The 21,726-nt window shown below is 41.0% G+C and overlaps 2 protein-coding genes across 12 annotated transcripts in view; one reads left to right on the top strand and one right to left on the bottom strand.

The window, feature by feature from the left end:
- Positions 1 to 1,926: 1,926 nt before the first annotated feature.
- LOC127355447 (B-cell receptor CD22-like) overlaps positions 1,927 to 21,726 on the bottom strand; it is a 28,781-nt gene continuing 8,981 nt past the window's right edge. The window contains exons 6-8 of one of the 4 annotated variants that reach the window (XM_051386328.1): positions 4,135 to 4,309; positions 2,502 to 2,596; positions 1,927 to 2,187 (exon numbers count right to left, since the gene is read on the bottom strand). In XM_051386328.1, coding sequence (XP_051242288.1) covers positions 1,928 to 2,187; positions 2,502 to 2,596; positions 4,135 to 4,309 — 530 coding nt within the window. In that variant the 3' untranslated portion in view covers position 1,927. Of the gene's footprint in view, positions 2,188 to 2,501; positions 2,772 to 4,039; positions 4,310 to 21,726 lie in introns of all 4 variants that reach the window. The other 3 variants (XM_051386325.1, XM_051386327.1, XM_051386326.1) reach the window with 3 other exon arrangements.
- LOC127355448 (B-cell receptor CD22-like) overlaps positions 10,918 to 21,726 on the top strand; it is a 41,723-nt gene continuing 30,914 nt past the window's right edge. For all 8 annotated transcript variants that reach the window (XM_051386333.1, XM_051386337.1, XM_051386335.1 and 5 more), the window contains exon 1: positions 10,918 to 11,080. In XM_051386333.1, the coding sequence (XP_051242293.1) occupies positions 11,026 to 11,080 (55 nt within the window). In that variant the 5' untranslated portion in view covers positions 10,918 to 11,025. The remainder of the gene's footprint in view (positions 11,081 to 21,726) is intronic.

Genomic DNA, 21,726 nt, shown 5'->3' on the forward strand with positions numbered 1-21,726 from the left:
AAACTGGACAGTTTTCAGCCAAATATACAAAGTCAAAGAACTGTGTGACCCTGAAGGCTGATGTGAGTCTGTGTTTGTTGTTGCAATACCTACTGCTCACCAGCAGAGGTCGATAAGATTTCACTTTGAGCCCCATTACCTACTAAATGGTATCACTTAAATAAAGTCCTGTACTAATGTGACAGGAGAATGGTCAGAAAGACACCATTTGATTAATTATGGGAATGTCAAGGATAAGTTCACAGGTTACAGTCTTTCCAGAATAACATTCCCTCTTTCTGTTACCATCCCTCTACTGAACGAGATACACTTTATTAACTAAGAGTTAAATATGGTCTATAACAAAGAAGCATGTTAAGATCGTAATGAATGAACAACAGCTCCCTTACATACTATCAATAAGCAGTAATTAGGGGGTTATGGAGGGAAAACCTTTAATAAATGGCCTAGCAGTTGTAGATTATGTTGATGAATAAAGTAGCCAAAGAAGAACCTGAAGCACCTGTGAGCTGAGTTTTAAACAGCCTGTGTTTCTTTGTACCTGTGCTCCGTTGTTTGGTCCCTCAGCAGCCTCAGGTTGTTGTTGTGAGGACCTCTCTCTTCTGACAGAAAGATACAAACAAAGAAACAAAGGAATAACTACACACAGACAGACTTTACAGCATATAGGTTCACATTCTCTCATACATTGATACAATGCTCACATGTACTCTGAGAGAGTTATTGGCTGCTGTAGTTGTTCCTCTTGTCCACACTGACCACAAAGAAATCTCTCCCTAGAGTAGCTTCAGTGTAAATGATGGCAGAAACCTTAAACCTTCCTACTGTGGAAGAACTGCACTCTAAAGCTCAGCTGGATCAAATTGGTATCTTCCACTGTCTTTTTAGTTTGGAAGGAGGACTGCAGATTTTGATCCTGCATCACTTACACTGACATTGCTTTAAGAGGGATCTCTTTAGGGTCAACATGGACAGGAGGAATAATCTCAAACTAAACCTCTTCCAATGTACAGATGTGAATCTTTCCTTTAAAATACAGAGTAATTTTAATCACAGGGAAACTGATTCAATTCAATTCAATTCAATTTTATTTGTATAGAGCCAATTCATAACAGAAGTTATCTCAGGACACTTTTCAAATAGAGCAGGTCTAGATCGAACTGATCTGCTCACCTCATCCACAGCAAGACAAAGAGGAGTATGAAGACCAGAACAATAGCAGCGATTGACAGAGTGACTGGAAACCTCCATGAACCCGCAAACCAGGAACCTGGAAAACAGTAATCAAGCACAAACACTGGGAGTTGCAGGAGTTCTTGGGTCCAATAGTGACTGATAGTTGGACAAAAATAATGTAATTTCTTGTGTAACACTGTTTTTTGGGAGGGGGCTGGTTATGTGTCACAATGCAAAAAATAATCCTAAAGGAGAGTTACTGTGACCCAAGGTCAGCTTAGAGATGTGTGAGGAGCCCTGAATGTGGAGGTGTGGTGGAACCTTATCAGGTGGATGTAAGATCTGCAGTTAAGGTGTGTGTAGGTCAATGATTCAACTCACCTGCTACAACAATCAGATGTAAGGTGGCGTTATGACGTCCTCTTGCATTCTGGGCTTCACAGTAATAATTCCCACTGTGTTCAGGTCTTAAGTCAGTAATGATGAAGATCTGTCATGCTTTTGGTGAGTCTTCATCCTCCTTGTACCAGGTATAATTAGCTGCGGGTTAGCATCACTGCCACAGGTCAGAGTCACGAACTGCCCCCACATCTCACCAGAGGGACTCACACACAGAGGAACCGAGCATCGAGACAAAATTACACAGAGACAACTCATTAAGCGAAGAAAGTACACATGATCAGTAAAACCCCGCAAACACGGACAGATTTAAGTTGTTCTTTTAAATAAAGTGTTTCACTCACATTCACATTCATAGAGATGTATTGAGATGTTCTCCTCCCCAGCTTGTTCTCAGCTGTACAGTTATACTCCCAGAGTCAGAGGACCGGATGGACCTGAAGACAAGCTGTGGTTCTTTACTGAGAGGATGAAGGTCTGGATCTCCATTCTTCTTGTACCAGGTATAATTAGCTGCTGGGTTAGCATCACTGCTACAGGTCAGAGTCACTGTACTGTTGTCCACTATCTCACCAGAGGGACACACTGACACAGAGGGAACCCTCGGAGCATCTGGAGGACGAAATGTACACAGAGACAACTCATCAACATCAGTGAATGTGTGTATGGTCATTTTTCAACATAGTAAAAGTAGGTGGTTGCTTAGAGAGCGGAGGGTGAAGTATTTTATAATGAATTCCTCTGATGCCGTTTTGAATCTGGATCCCAAAACTGCATAAAACTCCTAAAATCTCCTGGAGCTGCTCAGTGAATTACAGCAGACTGTGAATGTGAAGCAAGTAGAGCTGAAGAAAGTACACATGATCAGTAAAACCCTAAACATGACAGATTTAAGTTGTTCTTTTTAAATAAAGTGTTTCACTCACATTTCACATTAATAGAGATGTATTGAGATGTTCTCCTCCCCAGCTCGTTCTCAGCTGTACAGTTATACTCTCCAGAGTCAGAGGACTGGATGGACCTGAAGACAAGCTGTGGTTCTTTACTGGGAGGATGAAGGTCTGGATCTCCATTCTTCTTGAACCAGGTATAATTAGCTGCTGGGTTAGCATCACTGCTACAAGTCAGATTCACTGAACTGCCCTCCACTAACTCACCAGAGGGACTCACTGACACAGAGGGAAGCTTCGGACCATCTGGAGAACAAGAGAGACAACTGATCAGTATTAGTCAATATATATCAGGTCATTTTTAAACAGGGAAAGGTTGCCTAGAGCCCCGATCAGTGAAAAACAATGGACACAAAGGTGGAGAATTCCTCTGGTGCCACACCCACTTTGCATTGATCAGCAATGAGCCTCTTGATATTGTGTAACTGAATTCGAAGTGTCCAGTTCAATATGGCAAGAACTGTGCAGTGACTTAGTTGCTTCCTTATAATAGAATCAGCTTTATTGTCACATATACAATCATACACAGTCCAACGTACAGTGAATATTGTCCTCTGCATTTAACCCATCCTAAGTACTAGGAGCAGTGAGCAGCCACTGTACAGCATCCAGGGACCAACTCGAGACCTTAGCCAGTCACTGACTGGAGAAATTAACCTAACATACATGTTTTAATGGTCGGAAGAAACCCACGCAAACAGAAAAGAACATACAAACTCCATGCAAAAAGGCTGTGCCCCAGTCTAGGATCAAACCCAGGAGCTCCTTGTTGTGAGGTAATAGTGCTAACCACTGAGCGACCACGTTGCCCCTCGACTCAAAAGACCGATAATAAATCATAATTAGGGCCAAACAGTGAGCACTCCAAAGGCTCCATTCTATCTGCAAGAATTTTTCTTTTTCTTTTACTCTAAAAAGATTTTTGGCGCATGCAACATGCTGAAAAAGTCATGAAATGTGGCACACACCAGTCGCGGTGAAACATTACGTGTTTTATGGGTCTTTAACACGTGCATGGAAAAATGGCTGGACAGAGCCCCCTATAGAGCAGCCCCAACAGTAGGTCTTACTGAAATATGAAAATCAGTACACACGTAGATCATGTCCAGACGTACAAAAAATCCTCTTGGACCCCAAACCCAACTTTGTACACTTGTTGTATTTTAACAAAGTCCTCCTTGGAAATTGGTCAGTATGAGACCATCACTATTCTAGGTTAAATGTGTTTTACAACAGTAGCACAAACAACATTTCAATTATAAACTGTGAATAGCTGTGTCTATCAGCATTTTAAACTTTGAATGTGATCTGACAAATGCATGTGTGACAGTTTGAATCTGGATCCCAAAACTGGATAAAACTCCTAAAATCTCCTGGAGCTGCTCAGTGAATTACAGCAGACTGTGAATGTGAAGCAAGTAGAGCTGAAGAAAGTACACATGATCAGTAAAACCTCCTCCTGCAAACACTGGACAGATTTAAGTTGTTATTTTTAAATAAAGTGTTTCACTCACATTTCACATTAATAGAGATGTATTGAGATGTTCTCCTCCCCAGCTTGTTCTCAGCTGTACAGTAATACTCTCCAGAGTCAGAGGACTGGATGGACCTGAAGACAAGCTGTGGTTCTTTACTGAGAGGATGAAGGTCTGGATCTCCATTCTTCTTGTACCAGGTATAATTAGCTGCTGGGTTAGCAACACTGCTACAGGTCAGAGTCACTGTACTGTTGTCCACTATCTCACCAGAGGGACTCACTGACACAGAGGGAAGCTTCGGATGATCTGCAGAAGATATGTACATGAAATAAAGATTAGAATATGTTATCACAGATTACAACAATTTGAATTAAAATGTTTTTTGTTTCTTTCTTTTTGATTATTCCTTGTATTTGTCACAGTGGCTGTCCAGAGTGCTGATCCTGGAGCTGTCCCTGGTTAGACTCCTGCTGGTGGGAACTGACAGCCCCACTAGTTCTGTTTTACTTTTGTTGTTTGCTGTTAGAAACCAGTTTCATATTATTTTATCCTCCTCTGTGGTTGTAGCAACACTTATGTTTGTTGGATTTACCATTAATAAGTAAAAGACAGTCTGTCTGTCTGTCTATCTGTCATGAAAACATCTTCAGAAACTGGTAACTCTTTTTTTAAAGTTTTACCATGAAACAGTTTCAGACTGGCACTATCCAATATCCAAAACCCGATAACAATGAGTTTTAGAGGAACCCAGTGTGTATGTATGGTTGTTTTTATCCTGACACAGGGAAGTAAACTCACACACTGAGGGAGAGCCGTAATTCTCATGTCCTTTCAAAGCACAAGAGATGATGTCTCTGGGATAAAACTGGTATTTATATAGACGATGTCTCGACAGATGGGATTTCTGTTCTTTTTCTGAACCAGACGTAGGAAAGACGACCAACTGGACTGCAGCTGCTGTGACACTTCAGCTCTGCCTCAGTATAAGACTGATAGACTTTTATTCTGGTCACCTGAACCTGCAGAGCTGGATATAAGAACAAGAATCAATATTATTATCACTGGTTCTAAAAGAAATGGCTGATAGATGTACATACACATCAACACAACAGTTACAATTCCTACAAGTAGCAGCGAGCATTAGTAACTACTAGGGGTGTAACGGTTTTTGTATTCGTCCCGAACCGTCACGGTACGGGCGTCACGGTTCGGTGCACGCAGTCATACATTCGTCTGAGTGTGTTTTAAAAAAAGTTGAGTCCTCACTTTAATCCAGGTGGAGGTAATGAGCCTAAAAGCTGCCAGAAACAGTCGTTACAGAAGAAGAAGAAGTAGTTACAAAAAAGGACGAAGAAGAAAAGTGATGAAAGGGGGGGGGGGGGGGGCCGCCGGCTTCATTTAAATCAGCTGTTTGGGAGCACTTTGGCTTCCCAGTACAATATAATGGTGATGGCATGCGACTGGTGGACCTGCCGGTGATGTTTCACAGAGGTGCGGCATTGCTGGCAACACCTCAAAAATGCTAACCCACATAAGACGGCATCACCCCGACATATCTGTCACTGGTGCGAGGAAAAAACCCGTCTTTGGGTTAGTGTCAAGAGGTAGCTTTAAAGCAGCTGGGATAAGTTGTTGCACCAAAGACGTTTTTTTCCTCGCGCCAGTTGGCAAGAAGTGCTACCTGACTACCTCAGTCTATCTTTTCCTCTGTATTAACAGAATGAGAACCCTCCTAATACATTTGTTTTATGTTTTATTCTATTTATTTTATACTTTTATAACAGGAGATGGTTTTTTATTTTGCAGTCAATTGGTGTCTGTTCAAAATAAATGAAAAAAAGCTAATCTTTTATATGTGATTTTTAAAAAAATTTTCCTCATTGTACCGAACCCGTACCGAACCGTGACCCTCATACCGAGGTACGTCCCGAACCGTGACTTGTGTGTACCGTTACACCCCTAGTAACTACACAACAGTAATTACACAAACTCATGATGATGGATCATTATCAACATGTTCAGTGTTGTTCAATATACTATGTTGGTGTATTTCCATCAGTTTGTGTTCATCAGTACCTGTGACAGTCAGAGCTGTACCAGGTAAAATACTGTTCCATTCAAAGCTTCCTGCTGTGAATTTGAAGCGATACTGGGCTGAATCGCTCTCTCTCAGGTCAGTGATTCTCAGAGTGGAGCGTCCTCTCTCTGTTTCAAGGACCTGAACACGACCTGCATACTGGAAGTCTTCACTGAGGACCTCAGACTGTGAGGGACTCTGCCACTGATGACTATGTTCAGAACTGAACCAGAATTTAGATCTGATAGTTTCATGACTGTTGTAGGTGGAAGAAATGTCCACTGATGAGCCTTTGGAGGCACAGATGCTTCTGTCAGTGTAAGTCACTCTGTTGCAGGATTGATCACGGACACCTGAAAGATATTTAAACAAGAGTTGGTGAAAATGTCCATATTAAAAATACATGTAGTTATAAGTCTCCAGCAGATGGCGCTGTGTTAGGGGAAGACTGTGTAGTAAACTCACACACTGAAGGAGAGGGGGAATCATCATGTCCTTTAACAGCACAGGAATAACTGTCTGCAGAGTAAAAGTAGTCTGAATAAGATGAAGATGTTTTTGTTGGAATTTTCTGTCCATTTTTGTACCAGACGTAGGAAGGATGATCAGGTAGACGGCAACTGCTTTGACACTTCAGCTCTCTCCAGGTAGGATACAGAGTGGGATGCGTTATCCTGACCAGCACCTGGAGACCTGGATCAGTGAAGAAGGAACAGGAATGTGATTTTAGACAAAACTATCAACATACACACAGACAAATACACACAACACATTTATATTATTGTTCTCTAGATGTTGAAAATTTGCAATAATTAACAGATGAATGAAAATGTTACCTGTGACCAACAAAGTGACTCCAGGTAAACCAGTATATCTTCCATCTGGTTGGTTTGTTATGAATCTGAACTTGTACTCAGCTGAGTCGCTCTCTCTCAGGTCTGTGATTCTCAGAGTGCAGATGTTGTTGTCACAGTGATACTGAACACGACCTGAATACTCTGAGTCTGTTCTCAGATCCACAGGTACATTTGCATTCACTTTAGTAAACCAGAATGTGTTCTCAACTGTAGTATCACGGCCATATATTCTGGATGGGTATCTGTATGTGCCGCGTATGTCCACTGTTGATCCTTTTAAGGCACAGAGCTTAGTAGAGCTGTAAGTCACTGCCCAGTCATTCTGACCCTGTATCACTGTAACACAGAGCACATCAGAAACTACAATCACACTCTAAACAACATCAAGAAGACCGACAGATGGAGCAAACTGTCTTAAAGGAGGGTGGATTTTTGTGGGAGCACTGGGAGGTCAGCTGTGACTGTGTGACAATGGAAGATGGTTTACATGGCTCATGGGTCAGGTCACAGGGCCCCTTAGTAGAATTATACTTAGGGCCTCAGGGAGGTCAGGACTGGCTCTACATTCTAACGCCTGTTTTAAAAATGGGTATACACTGTGAATAAAGTTTTATTGTTGTTTCTTGTTAATGCAAAAGTTAGAATGAGTTAATGCAAAGGAAGTCAAAGATATACAGATGATCTCTGCAGTTAATCTGTAAGAGCACTGAGGCAGGACGTCATACAGAGGGTGCAGAGAAGGAACATATTGAGACTTTATTATTTAACACAGTTACTGAACCAGATAAAAAAGCAGAAGATTAAATATGAGTGTGGTACATAAAAAAATAGTCTGCTGTGCTTGTTTGCTTAACTGTCTGTGGTCACGTTGCTGCAGAGTGTGGATAGAGAAATGCAGAACTCTGAGGCGTTGGAAACTATTGTGATATGAAGATAACACAAACAGACTTATTTAAGAGAGAAAATTACTACTAACTTTTAAAAACAGACACTTAATTCTGACTGATGTACAAGCTGATAATCTTCTGTGTATCACTTTACCATTAAAATCACTTAAAGGTTCCCGTCTGCCTGGTTGTCTGCATTTGGGTTCTTTTCCTTGATACCTTGTATACAGCCTGTGACAGTTTGTTTATTGTAGTCAAAGCAACAGTAGACACACTTATAGCAGCACAACAAGCTGTAAACACAACATGGACGCATTGTCTCCTTATAGAGTTGACATGGGGTTTGTGAACAGTTGCTTATTTACACATGTGAATGCATGCATGTTTCTGGCTGTCTGGTGAATGTTAGTCCATTACTCTCTCTTGTTTTAGCTCTGGTCTGGTCTCAGCCAACTACTGAGGGAAATATCTGGCTCTGTAGCAGCTACATACTCCACAATGTTCTCAAGCTATTAGTAACTTGTCCTTTGGTGCTGGATGGGAGCGTATACTGGGTTTTTAGAGCTTTTTCACTAAAACAGCTTCTAACACAACGAGCTGAAAAACCCTAAAAACACTCTGTAGAGCTGAGAGGAAGTGCAGATAATTCTCTGTGGCTGCGAAGCAACGCCCTTCACATTATACAGTCATTGTATAAACTGTTAATACAAAAATATTCATTATGATAAATAGCATGATCCCAACTCATTTTGTTCAATAGATTATTTAGAGGATTTAAAGGAGGATTCAGAGCTCTTTAAAGGTGAACAATACCTCAGTTTATAAAGTTTATCATGTATAGGTATAAGTGTACAGAGATGCTGCTGATATAAAAACAGACACAGTTCTCTGTTGGTTGTCCTGTACAGACTGCAGACATCACACCACATTGAAAACATCACACATCAAATCTTTCTATTCACTAAAAACCCCTCAGACTTTCTGACGTGTGCTAACTGCTAACTTCATATCAGTGTAGATGTACAGTACCTTGTACAGAGAGAAGGAAGACAACAAATCCACTCGCTGCTGCTGTTAATCTCATAACTGCTCCTCACGTCTCTGTTCAATCAGCAGGTCGATCACATACACGAGAGATACTGTATGTCAGTTAGTCACAAAAAACATTTCTACATGACAAAAGGAGGATGTGGTCTTTAAAGACAGTTTGTCTCTGTTCAGTTGTGTTTCACAGATATAGAGGTGTTAAAAGCTGACCGGGCTTCCTTCCTCTTTCTTATTAATGGGCATTAAAAGACACCTCCCTACTGCTGTTTTTCAAACGACACATTAACTTTTTAAAATGTCGTTTATTGAAACGGATCAACTGACCGACCAACTTTGCCATCCTTAAAGCCATGAGGGTTTAGGGATGGCTAGCATGCATAAAAACAGGAACATATCAGTGAAGTGAACACTCAGTGTAACACTGGTCCAAAGGCGAGGAACCACACAGCAACGGTTCAATCAGCCCTTGATTTTAATGAGATTGGATTCAATTAAAAAGCCTAAACCAGACCTTCATCAGTCTGTGTGAGATAGACAGAGACAGAGCAGGAAAGAGGAAGTGAGGTCACACACACACACACACACACACACACACACACACACACACACACACACACACACACACACACACACACACACACACAAACACACTCTCTGTATTGTGTAAAAAGTCGACGCACTGACAGATAAGACAGAGCAGCACAGTGTCTCTCCTCTCACACAGTGTGCATACAGGTGGGTGAGTGAGACAGAGTTGCTATGGTTACGGGGATGCTCTCTGCAACTCTGTAGTTTGAACATCATTTCAGTTCCCTCTCACTGCTGCAGAGGGCGACAGTGTGCACACAGTTTGAGATTTCAGTTTTAAACAAACTCTTTTTGTGTTTATTATCCAGAATAAAGTTTGTATTTATCAGTAATGAACACAAATAAAATGTAAATCAGTTTGTTTTTTTTTTTTTTTTTTTTTTTTTTTTTTTTTTTTTTTAAAAAAATTAAATAATTAATTTTTTTTACTTTTAAAACCCCAAAAAAAAAAAAAAAAGCTTTTTTTTTAAAAAAAAAGTTTCCCACCAGTTTGCCTTGATGGGACAACAGTTAAGAGAACTGGTGGTTCTGGGGTCAGTGGAGATTCGGGGTTAAGCCTTAAAATCTTTGAATGTGTCTGAGGATAGGTGACGATCAATAAGTATTACAATATGAGTGAGCAATAATATGAAGGAACAGTACCATTATTCATATTGATATCATGTTTATCATTTCAAACACACTCTTAACTCCTTTAACACACACTCCCTGGACACTTGTTCATTGACTCTGTCAACTAAAGTCACACTGAGCTTATTCTGCTTGTGTGTCTGTGTGCAGAGGAAGCTTATTTAACATATTTATTTATATTTATGTATGAAGGAGTGGCTTTGAGGCTTCTTCTTATTTGCTGTGAGATTTGAACGGGCAGCATGAGACATGTGACACAGACACAGAGCGGCCCCATAACCATAGCAACTCTGTCTCACAGTGTGTGTGTGTGTGTGTGTGTGTGTGTGTGTGTGTGTGTGTGTGTGTGTGTTTGTATTAGTGACGTCACTTCCTCTTTCCTGCTCTGTGTTCCTGTGGCAAAGATTTTTTAAAACATTAAAATGTTTATTGTCTAAACTTTATCTCACACAGACTGATGAAGGTCTGGTTCAGGCTTTTTAATTGAATCCAATCTCATTAAAATCAAGGGCTGATTGAACCGTTGCTGTGTGGTTCCTCGCCTTTGGACCAGTGCTACACTGAGTGTTCACTTCACTGATATGTTCCTGTTTTTATGCATGCTAGCCATCCCTAAACCCTCATGGCTTTAAGGATGGCAAAGTTGGTCGGTTAGTTGATCCATTTCAATAAACTACATTTTAAAAAGTTAATGTGTCGTTTGAAAAACAGCAGTAGGAAGGTGTCTTTTAATGCCCAGTAATAGAAAGAAGAAGGAAGCCCGGTCAGCTTTTAACACCTCTATATCTGTGAAACACAACTGAACAGAGACAAACTGTCTTTAAAGAGTACATCCTCCTTTTGTCATGTAGAAATGTTTTTTGTGACTAACTGACATACAGTATCTCTCGTGTATGTGATCAACCTGCTGATTGAACAGAGACGTGAGGAGCAGTTATGAGTTTAACAGCAGCAGCGAGTGGATTTGTTGTCTTCCTTCTCTCTGTACAAGGTACTGTACATCTACACTGATATGAAGTTAGCAGTTAGCACACGTCAGAAAGTCTGAGGGGTTTTTAGTAAATAGAAAGATGCGTCCATGTTGTGTTTACAGCTTGTTGTGCTGCTATAAGTGTGTCTACTGTTGCTTTGACTACAGTAAACAAACTGTCACAGGCTGTATACAAGGTATCAAGGAAAAGAACCCAAATGCAGACAACCAGGCAGACGGGAACCTTTAAGTGATTTTAATGGTAAAGTGATACACAGAAGATTATCAGCTTGTACATCAGCCAGAATGAAGTCTTAAATTAGTTTGTGTTATCTTCATATCACAGTTTCTATACCAGAGGTCAGTTTCCATTCACACTCTGCAGCAGCCTGACCACAGACAGTCAAGCAACCGAGCACAGCAGACTATTTTTATGTATCACACCCTTCTGATATGTATTCTTCACCCAGGTCAACAACTACTGTGTTAAAGTACACAGTTTCAAGATCATCTGTATATCTTTGACTTCCTTTGCATTAAATCATTCTAACTTTTGCATTAACAGAAAACAACAATTAAACTTTATTCACAGTGTATACCCATTTTTAAAACAGGCGTTAGAAAGGATAAGTAGAGCCAGACCTGACCTCCCTGAGGGCCCTCTGACCTGACCCATGAGCCATGTAAACCATCTTCCATTGTCACACAGTCAGCTGACCTCCCAGTGCTCCCACAAAAATCCTCCCTCCTTTAAGACAGTTTGCTCCATCTGTCGGTCTTCTTGATGTTTAGAGTGTGATTGTAGTTTCTGATGTGCTCTGTGTTACAGTGATACAGGGTCAGAATGGCTGGGGAGTGACTTACAGCTCTACTAAGCTCTGTGTCTTTAAAGGATCAACAGTGGACATAAGCTGCACATACAGATATCCATCCAGAATAAAGGACAGTGATACTACAGTTGAGAACACATTCTGGTTTACTAATATACGTGTGGATCTGAGAACAGACTCAGAGTATTCAGGTCGTGTTCAGTATCACTGTGACGACAACATCTGCACTCTGAGAATCACAGACCTGAGAGAGAGCGACTCAGCTGAGTACAAGTTCAGGTTCATAACAAACCAACCAGATGGAAGATATACTGGTTCACCTGGAGTCACTTTGTTGGTCACAGGTAACATTTTCATTAATCTGCTTATTATTGCAAATATTCAACATCTAGAGAACAATAATATAAATGTGTTGTGTGTATTTGTCTGTGTGTATGTTGATAGTTTTGTCTAAAAAATCACATTCCTGTTCCTTCTTCACAGATCCAGGTCTCCAGGTGCTGGTCAGCGGACCGTATCTTCTGTATCCTTCCTGGAGAGAGCTGAAGTGTCAAAGCAGTTGTCATCTACCTGATCATCCTTCCTACGTCTGGTACAAAAATGGACAGAAAATTCAGACAGAAACATCTTCATCTTATTCAGACTACTTTGATTCTGCAGACAGTTATTCCTGTGCTGTTAAAGGACATGAGGATTCCCCCTCTCCTTCAGTGTGTGAGTTTACTACACAGTCTTCCACTAACACAGCGCCATCTGCTGGAGACTTATAACTACATGTATTTTTAATATGGACATTTTTACCAACTCTGGTTTAAATATCTTTCAGGTGTCTTTGATCAATCCTGCAACAGAGTGACTTACACTGACAGAAGCATCTGTGCCTTCAAAGGCTCATCAGTGGACATTTCTTCCAACTACAACAGTCATAAAACTATCAGATCTAAATTCTGGTTCAGTTCTGAACGTAGTCATCAGTGGCAGAGTCCCTCACAGCCTGAGGACCTCAGTGAAGACTCCCAGTATGCAGGTCGTGTTAAGGTCCTTGAAACAGAGAGAGGACGCTCCACTCTGAGAATCACTGACCTGAGAGAGAGCGATTCAGCCCAGTATCACTTCAAATTCACAGCAGGAAGCTTTGAATGGAACAGTATTTTACCTGGTACAACTCTGACTGTCACAGGTACTGATGAACACAAACTGATGGAAATACACCAACATAGTATATTTAACAACACTGAACATGTTGATAATGATCATCATCATGAGTTTGTGTAATTACTGTTGTGTAGTTACTAATGCTCACTGATACTTGTAGGAATTGTAACAGTTGTGTTGATGTGTATGTACATCTATCAGCCATTTCTTTTAGAACCAGTGATAATAATATTGATTCTTGTTCTTATATCCAGCTCTGCAGGTTCAGGTGACCAGAATAAAAGTCTATCAGTCTTATACTGTGGCAGAGCTGAAGTGTCACAGCAGCTGCAGTCCAGATGGTCATCTTTCCTATGTCTGGTTCAAGAATGGAACAAAAATCACATCGGTGGAGACATCTTCTTATAAAGACCGGTTTTATCCCAGAGACATCATCTCTTGTGCTTTGAAAGGACATGAGAATTACGGCTCTCCCTCAGTGTGTGAGTTTACTTCACTGTGTTAGGATAAAAACAACCATACATACACACTGGGTTCCTCTAAAACTCATTGTTATCGGATTTTGGATATTGGATAGTACCAGTCTGAAACTGTTTCATGGTAAAACTTTAAAAAAGAGTTACCAGTTTCTGAATATATTTTTATGACAGATAGACAGACAGACTGTCTTTTACTTATTAATGGTAAATCCAACAAACATAAGTGCTGCTACAACCACAGAGGAGGATAAAATAATATGAAACTGGTTTCTAACAGCAAACAACAAAAGTAAAACAGAAGTAGTGGGGCTGTCAGTTCCCACAAGCAGGAGTCTAACCAGGGACAGCTCCAGGATCAGCACTCTGGACAGACACTGTGACAAATACAAGGAATAATCAAAAAGAAAGAAACAAAAAACATTTTAATTCAAATTGTTGTAATCTGTGATAACATATTCTCTATATTCTCTATAATCTTTATTTCATGTACATATCGTCCTCCAGATGCTCCGAGGCCTCCCTCTGTGTCAGTGAGTCCCTCTGGTGAGATAGTGGACAACAGTACAGTGACTCTGACCTGTAGCAGTGATGCTAACCCAGCAGCTAATTATACCTGGTACAAGAAGAATGGAGATCCAGACCTTCATCCTCTCAGTAAAGAACCACAGCTTGTCTTCAGGTCCATCCAGTCCTCTTACTCTGGAGAGTATTACTGTACAGCTGAGAACGAGCTGGGGAGGAGAACATCTCAATACATCTCTATTAATGTGAAATGTGAGTGAAACACTTTAAAAATAACAACTTAAATCTGTCCAGTGTTTGCAGGAGGAGGTTTTACTGATCATGTGTACTTTCTTCAGCTCTACTTGCTTCACATTCACAGTCTGCTGTAATTCACTGAGCAGCTCCAGGAGATTTTAGGAGTTTTATGCAGTTTTGGGATTCAGATTCAAAACGGCATCAGAGGAATTCATTTTAAAATACTTCACCCTCCGCTCTCTAAGCAACCACCTACTTTTACTATGTCGAAAAATGACCATACACACATTCACTGATGTTGATGAGTTGTCTCTGTGTACATTTCGTCCTCCAGATGCTCCGAGGGTTCCCTCTGTGTCAGTGAGTCCCTCTGGTGAGATAGTGGAGAACAGTACAGTGACTCTGACCTGTAGCAGTGATGCTAACCCAGCAGCTAATTATACCTGGTACAAGGAGGATGAAGACTCACCAAAAGCATCAGGACAGATTTTCATCATCACTGACTTCAGACCTGAACACAGTGGGAATTATTACTGTGAAGCCCAGAATGCAAGAGGACGTCATAACTCCACCTTACATCTGACTGTTGTAGCAGGTGAGTTTCTCCATGACAATAACTGACTGATTAACAGACAGTATCACCTGGTAAAGTGATTCATGAATCAAACCCTACTAGTGAGGTCCAGTACAGTATATCTAATAACTGTCTCTCTCCATTTCTAGGGAACTCAACAGTGATGATAAATATCATCAGGTTTACTCTGGTGGTTGTGATGCCGATTCTTCTGCTTCTGTTTTGTCTGTGGATGAGGTGAAACCAAAATGAATCAGTTAAATCACTGAAAACATCACTGATTGAATGTTTATTGTCACAGTTTAGAAGTTTTCTATTAAACTTTGTATTTTTGTTTTTGGATTGAATTCAGGAAGAAGAAAACTCTGAGCTCCAGCACTGAACCAAATGAACCCACAGAGACTATGGAGGTGAGAGAGATATTGGGCCACAGTGACAGAACTTACTCTACCAAAGGGTTGTCATCTGTTGGATTATAGATTCAGAGGCACTCATTACATATAACTTGATTAGTAGCATCTTCCTCATCAGAAACCACCAATGTGTATTTACATTTTCCAGCCACATTTACTGCAGATGTCCTTTGTACCAAAGAGCACATTTTAATATCAAATGAGTTTGTATCCAAATTCCATTTCTGAGGACTTTGACTCTCATCTTGTTGTGTCTCCCAACAGCTACAGTCTGTTTCTGATCATATCAACGTCTCCGCCTCGAACAGCGTCACTGCAGCACAGACAGAAGACACAGAGGAGCAGGAACACCTGGTGTGAAGGTCCGTCAGGTTGGAGTCTGCTGAATGGAAACAAACTCAAACAACTTCCTAGTTCCATTTCTGAGAAATAACTCAACAGAACTTGATGTGATTTTCTTCAGATGCAGTCAAACCAGAGGGGACTCACCTGGATGGAGACAGAGACAAGTACAACACTGAAGTAGTCCAGTGGAGAGCGAGGCTGTGGAGGATGTGGGGGAAGTGGATACATTTACCTTCAACTCCAAAAGTTTTCATGTTGAGTTTTCAGTAGCAGCAGCAGGTAGGAGTCAGCAGCGTTGAACTGGAAGCACAATATTTCACAGCATGTACAGAATATATTTAAACACATTGAAATCAAACATAAGCCCAGCTCTATCTCACTTTGTTAGCTGGAACATTTTCAATGTATTGCAGTGACTGATTGAAATAAACATCCAGCTTCCACAAAAACTCTGTAGTTTGAACATCATTTCAGTTCCCTCTCACTGCTGCAGAGGGCGACAGTGTGCACAAAGTTTGAGATTTCAGCTTTAAACAAACTCTTTTTGTGTTTATTATCCAGAATAAAGTTTGTATTTATCAGTAATGAACACAAATAAAATGTAAATCAGTTTGTTTGCTCTGACTTATTTCCCACTTTCACATTATTTGTCATTCAATAAAACTTAATGTAATAAACCTTTGCACTGGTAATACACACCCTAAAACAACAAGCAGCTGCTTGATGAAATAAAGCTGACTCACCAGTTTGCCTTGATGGGACAAGAAATTAAAAGAACACAAAAATATAGAATATTCAAAAATACGATATCAGTGAATACCCTCATGTCATGATGATATTATCAATAAAACATTTGCACATGAGTCTGTAAGTACTCTATGAAAAGCCCTCAGATAGTTTAAAAACTAAATGTGAACACACATTTAAATACAGTTGTAGGAAGTGTGACTCAGCTGGGGGTAATTATTCAAGTCAGCCATGTTTGATCACAGTGTTGCTTGTGTAGTTCCTGAAGTGAATTATGGCGTTGTACCGGTGCTGTTTTAAAGTCTTTTTTAACTTTGTGCTGTATTTTATACAACAACAAACCTTTTGAGAATCATCAGTCAAATGGTTGGACAATCATTCAGCCAGGGTTGCTATAATATCAGTTTATTGTCTCATTAACATTATATTCTCAATCTCTCTGTTTGCTGGTATGAAATGTAAATGTTAAACCACTCAAATGACACCATCAGTTACTCTGCACCTGCCTCTCCTTTGGACCAGTGTCCCACTGAGTGTTCAGTTCACTGATCAGTTCCTGTTTCAGTGCATGTCAGCCAAGTTGATTGGTCAGTCTGAACATTTCCTTAAACAACATTTCAGATGTTAATGTAGGGGCGGTCCAGTAGCTCACAATGTAGAGCTGAAGCCCCATGCACCAATGCTGAGCCCCTGCTGCAGAGACCGTGGGCTCGACCCCCAACTGTGGCCCTTTGCAGCATGTCAACCCCTTTCTCTCTGCCTCCATCTCCTGTCTGTCTTCAGCTCTCTCTGTCCATCAAAGACATAAAAAGACAGAATATATATATTTAATAAAAAAAAGAAGTTCATGTGTTCTTTGTATAACAATAGTAAGAATCATTTCTTAATTTAAACTTGGTGATTTACAGGCTCTTTTCATGCATGTTAATGAAGTTAAAGAGGAAGAAAGCCAGGGCAACGTTTCACACCTTGATGTCTTACTGTACAAACCACAGAGAGACAAACTGTCTTCAGATATCACATGCTCTTTTTTAATGTACAAATATATATTGTGATTAACTGACATACAGTATTCAACCCCCAGTATGTGATCGACAGAGATGTGAGGAGCAGCTATGAGTTTAACAGCAGCAGCGAGTGGATTTGTTGTCTTCCTTCTCTCTGTACAAGGTACTGTACATCTACACTGATATGAAGTTAGCAGTTAGCACACGTCAGAAATGAAGAGGTGTGGTTTTGGTAAAGAAAAAGATTTGATGTTTGCTGCGATGTGTTGTGATCCCTGAAACAGCAGACATTCACCAGTCTGCTAATGTCCATGACCAGACAATGTGTCCATGCTGTGCTGCTTTAAGTGTCTCTATTGTAGCTTTGACAAATGTGTAGACATACTGTCACAGACCACATACAAGGCAACAAGAAGAAGGAAAAAATAAGAAGTTTGTTTTCAGTTCTGTTTCCCATGGCAACAAAGCACACACACACACACACACACACACACACACACACACACACACACACACACACACACACACACACACACACACACACACACACACACACACACACACACACACACACACACACACACACACACACACACACACACACACACACACACACACACACACACACACACACAATTCAATTCAATTCAAATTCAAATGGCTTTATTGGCATGATGTAACACTGTACATATTGCCAAAGCAAGCATTTGGAATTAAAAATAATAGTAATAACAATAAAGGAAAACAATATTTACAATAAGTTAATTATAATCTATACTGTTGGTAATACTGTAACTATGATTGACTCAATCACAATCACAGTCACAATCAATCAATCTCAGTCAATAAGTAATTAATTACAATCAATCAATCAATCAGTTTGTGTCAACTAAAAATGTCATTAAAACAGTAGTAAAGTAACTACAGTTAAAACAAGTAGTCTGTTGTCAATATAACAGTAATAACAAATTATTAAATATAATATATATAATATTAAAATTAGGGCTGGGACTTTATCGCGTTAATTACGATTAATTAATTACAGAAAAAACGCGGAACATTGCTCGTTGCACGAGTGGGCGGAAATCTTGGTTTTAAAAAACTACCGGGTGGAAACCTGGATAAAAGCACAGTTGTGTGCAAATTGAGAAAAGAATTTGCCTATCACCGGAGCACTTCCAGCCTCCGCTACCACCTCAATGCCAAACATGTTGCAGCTAACACAGACAATGCTCCTATAGTTCGAGCAGGCAGTGTCGCCAATCCACAGTCGACAAGATGACAGGGTTCAGAGTTTCCACTTTTCTGGAATGTACAGAAGGGCTGTTTTTTATTTTAATAAACAAAAACAAATGTGTTTAAGACATACAAAGTTTACAAAAAGTCCTGAATAAGCTTGAATATAGCTAATCAATTATTTCATACATTTATCTGAGTTTCCACTGGTTGTCCTCAGTTCATGGCATGAGGAAACATATTTTGCTGCAATAATTTGACTTTTGGGCATTTCTCCCAATAAACAAGGTAAAAATTTTTTTTTTTGTATAATAAAACAAATTAAGTTATAGTTAGAAAATGTTAGTAATTGGTGTGGTGTAATGTTTAAAAGTTAAGGATTGAGGGGAAGAAGTGAGGCGGTGCCGCTCCCTCTCCTCCGTCTCCCCGGTCTGGGAGCCGCGCCTCTCCTCTTAGCGAGGTCAGTCCGCCCCGACCCGACCCTATGCCCAGGCCGTGTTCCTCACTCTCAATCTGTACATTTTTTCACCAATTTTTGGACTTATGACCGTTCACCGTATATATGTAATTGGCAATTCTGCTTTTTAGTTTTAGTTAAAAAAGAAATTAACTGCGTTTTTTAGTTCGTTTCCTTCCCTTTCCCAAAAAATTTTTCCTTTTGCCTGTTGATAATTTGGTTTGGTTTGGTTTGGTTGGAGGTGGGGTTCGGGGGGGGTTGGGGGGGATTTACCCCGCAGAGCCCCACGGCCCCCGCGGAGAGAGGCTCCTCCCCGGCGACCGACCACAGTCAAGGCCCCACCCGGGAAAATACTGTTCCATTCAAAGCTTCCTGCTGTGAATTTGGAGAGACAAGGCGAACAGCTCGCTCTCACTTAGGTGGTTTGGAGCTTGGAACGGCGCGTCCTCACGCACCTGAAAGGGCCCAACCACCACCGACGCTCCGCAGCCCTCCACCGACTTCGAGGGCCCTTCAACACTCGGCTATTTATGGAAATGAACAAAAATTTAGAAGAATTAGGTTCATGAGGGTTGGAGTTGGTAGGAGGTCCAAGGATGACCCTTGATGAAGCCTTAGAAGCCTCAGTCGCTTTAAACCACGTAGGTCCCGGGTTGGCAAGATAGACCAAAAAGACCTGTAAGCCATTTTAGGCGGAAAAGGTCAAAAAAAAAAAAATAAGAAGACATGAGTTCCCAAAGGATGGGGAAAGGTCGCCGTAGTACCGTAAAACAGTCTAACAAACTGAAGGAGAGGGGGGGAAGCCACCCGCCCGTCCACAAAAAGGAAAAAAATGTCTGCAAGGAAAGAAAAGTAGTAAGAAGAAGAAGAAGTTTTCGCCGAGAAGAATCTGTTCTCCTTGTACCACGCGGCGTAGGGGGGAGGATCGTGGGGAACACCACCGCTGCCCCACAGCTTCCTCCACAAGGAAGGAAAAAGAAGGTTCCCCCCCCCAACCCCCGCCTACAGTTTTTTTTAAACCACAAAGAGTTTTTAACAGTAGTAACACCCCCAGATATATAGGATGGGTAGCTGTATGTGCCGCGAACGTCCGCCCGCGTTCCGTCCAAGGAACGGACCACACTAAGAAAAGAAGTAACCCCCCCCCGGTCTCTCACCCCCTGTAACACCAAAACACAGAGCACCACAAACACCAAAAACACTCTAAAAACCATCTGGGGAGAGATTTTTTTTTTTTAGGTAAGCCGCCCCCTTTTTTTTACGGTTGTAGGTGGGGGGAAACAAAAACAAAAACCAACAACCAACTTGTTAACGGTGAGAAGCGTCGTTGTGTGTGGGTTTTAATTTTCCCCTCCCCTTTAAAGCCCCTGGGTGGCGGGGGGGGGACCCAAACACCAGAGCCAGCACCCCGCGGCCGTTCCCGCCGACAAAAGCCCCCCCTCCCTTGTTTTGTTTCCCCCCCCCTGCTTTCCTCCCTTGGGCTTGGTTTGGTGGGGTTCGGCTTCCAAAATTTACCCTTCAACACAACAACACCCCCGCGCACACACACTCCCCCCCCGGGGTTTATTGTTAAAAACACCCCAAAATGTCTGTAGTTTATCTTTAGTTTTCTGGTTGCGTTTTTTGTTTTGTTAAAAAAAATTGCTTAAAAATTTGCCGTTAATCTGCGTCTCCTTGTTTTTGTCACGGCTCCAGAGCCAGGTCATGACAATGTACTTTAAAAAAAGTTTAAAAACTTTAAAAAAGACTGTTTTACTGCAGTCTTTGTTATCTAACAGAACTAACCTAACCAGACTTAATCTGTAATAACCATTTTTCTGTTTCAAAAATGGGTATACACTGTTGATCAAGTTTTAATGTTATTTCTGCTCAATACCAAAGCAAACAGAGGTATGGAGAAATCTACAATCTGTCATTCAGTTTTAATTAAAATTTAAAAAGAAAAAAGCGATGGGCACATAATTCATGAGGTCATCAGAAAGATCACTCTGTCTGTGAAGAGGAGGGGGCAGAATCGCTTGTTGACCGGTGCATCTGTCATGCTCACAGGTGAATTGACATATCAGCACCTTTGACTCCTGTTTGTTCTGTTGCACACATTTGGGGTATACTGGCATTCACACACATTCACAAAAACGTTGAGACAGAGTACAGAAACAAGTGGTTGACAGCACATCTGCAAGCAGTTAACGGCTCTAGCTCTCTAGAAGCAACAGGTACAATATCTGCAGCAGTACAGGCCAATCCGGGGCCCTTGTACATGAGGGCACCCTTGGCTGCAGTCTAGGCCAGCCTTCGTATTAATCACGCCACAGTGTGACATATAAAACAAGAGTCTGCTGTGCTTGTTGTGAACTGTCTGTGGTCAGGCTGCTGCAGAGGGGTGAATGGAAACTGTAGAGTAATGCAGAACTCTGAGGTGTTGGAAACTATTTCCGCTTGTTGACTATTTTTTCCAACATTGATATGTAGATAACACTTTTCACAAATTCTCAGCTGACATTTCCAATCAAAGTCCTTTGATGCATTGAATCTACCTGCCTGCACCTTCCCTGCCCCCCTCCTGTTACCTGAGGATCCTCTACTTTCTACTCACTTTACCATTATAATCATTGAACTCTTCCTGCCTACCTGGTTGTCTGCATTTGTGTCCTTTTTTTCCTTG

This window comes from Dicentrarchus labrax, unplaced genomic scaffold (assembly GCF_905237075.1).
Source record: "Dicentrarchus labrax unplaced genomic scaffold, dlabrax2021, whole genome shotgun sequence".
NCBI classification, from domain to species: Eukaryota; Metazoa; Chordata; class Actinopteri; family Moronidae; genus Dicentrarchus; species Dicentrarchus labrax.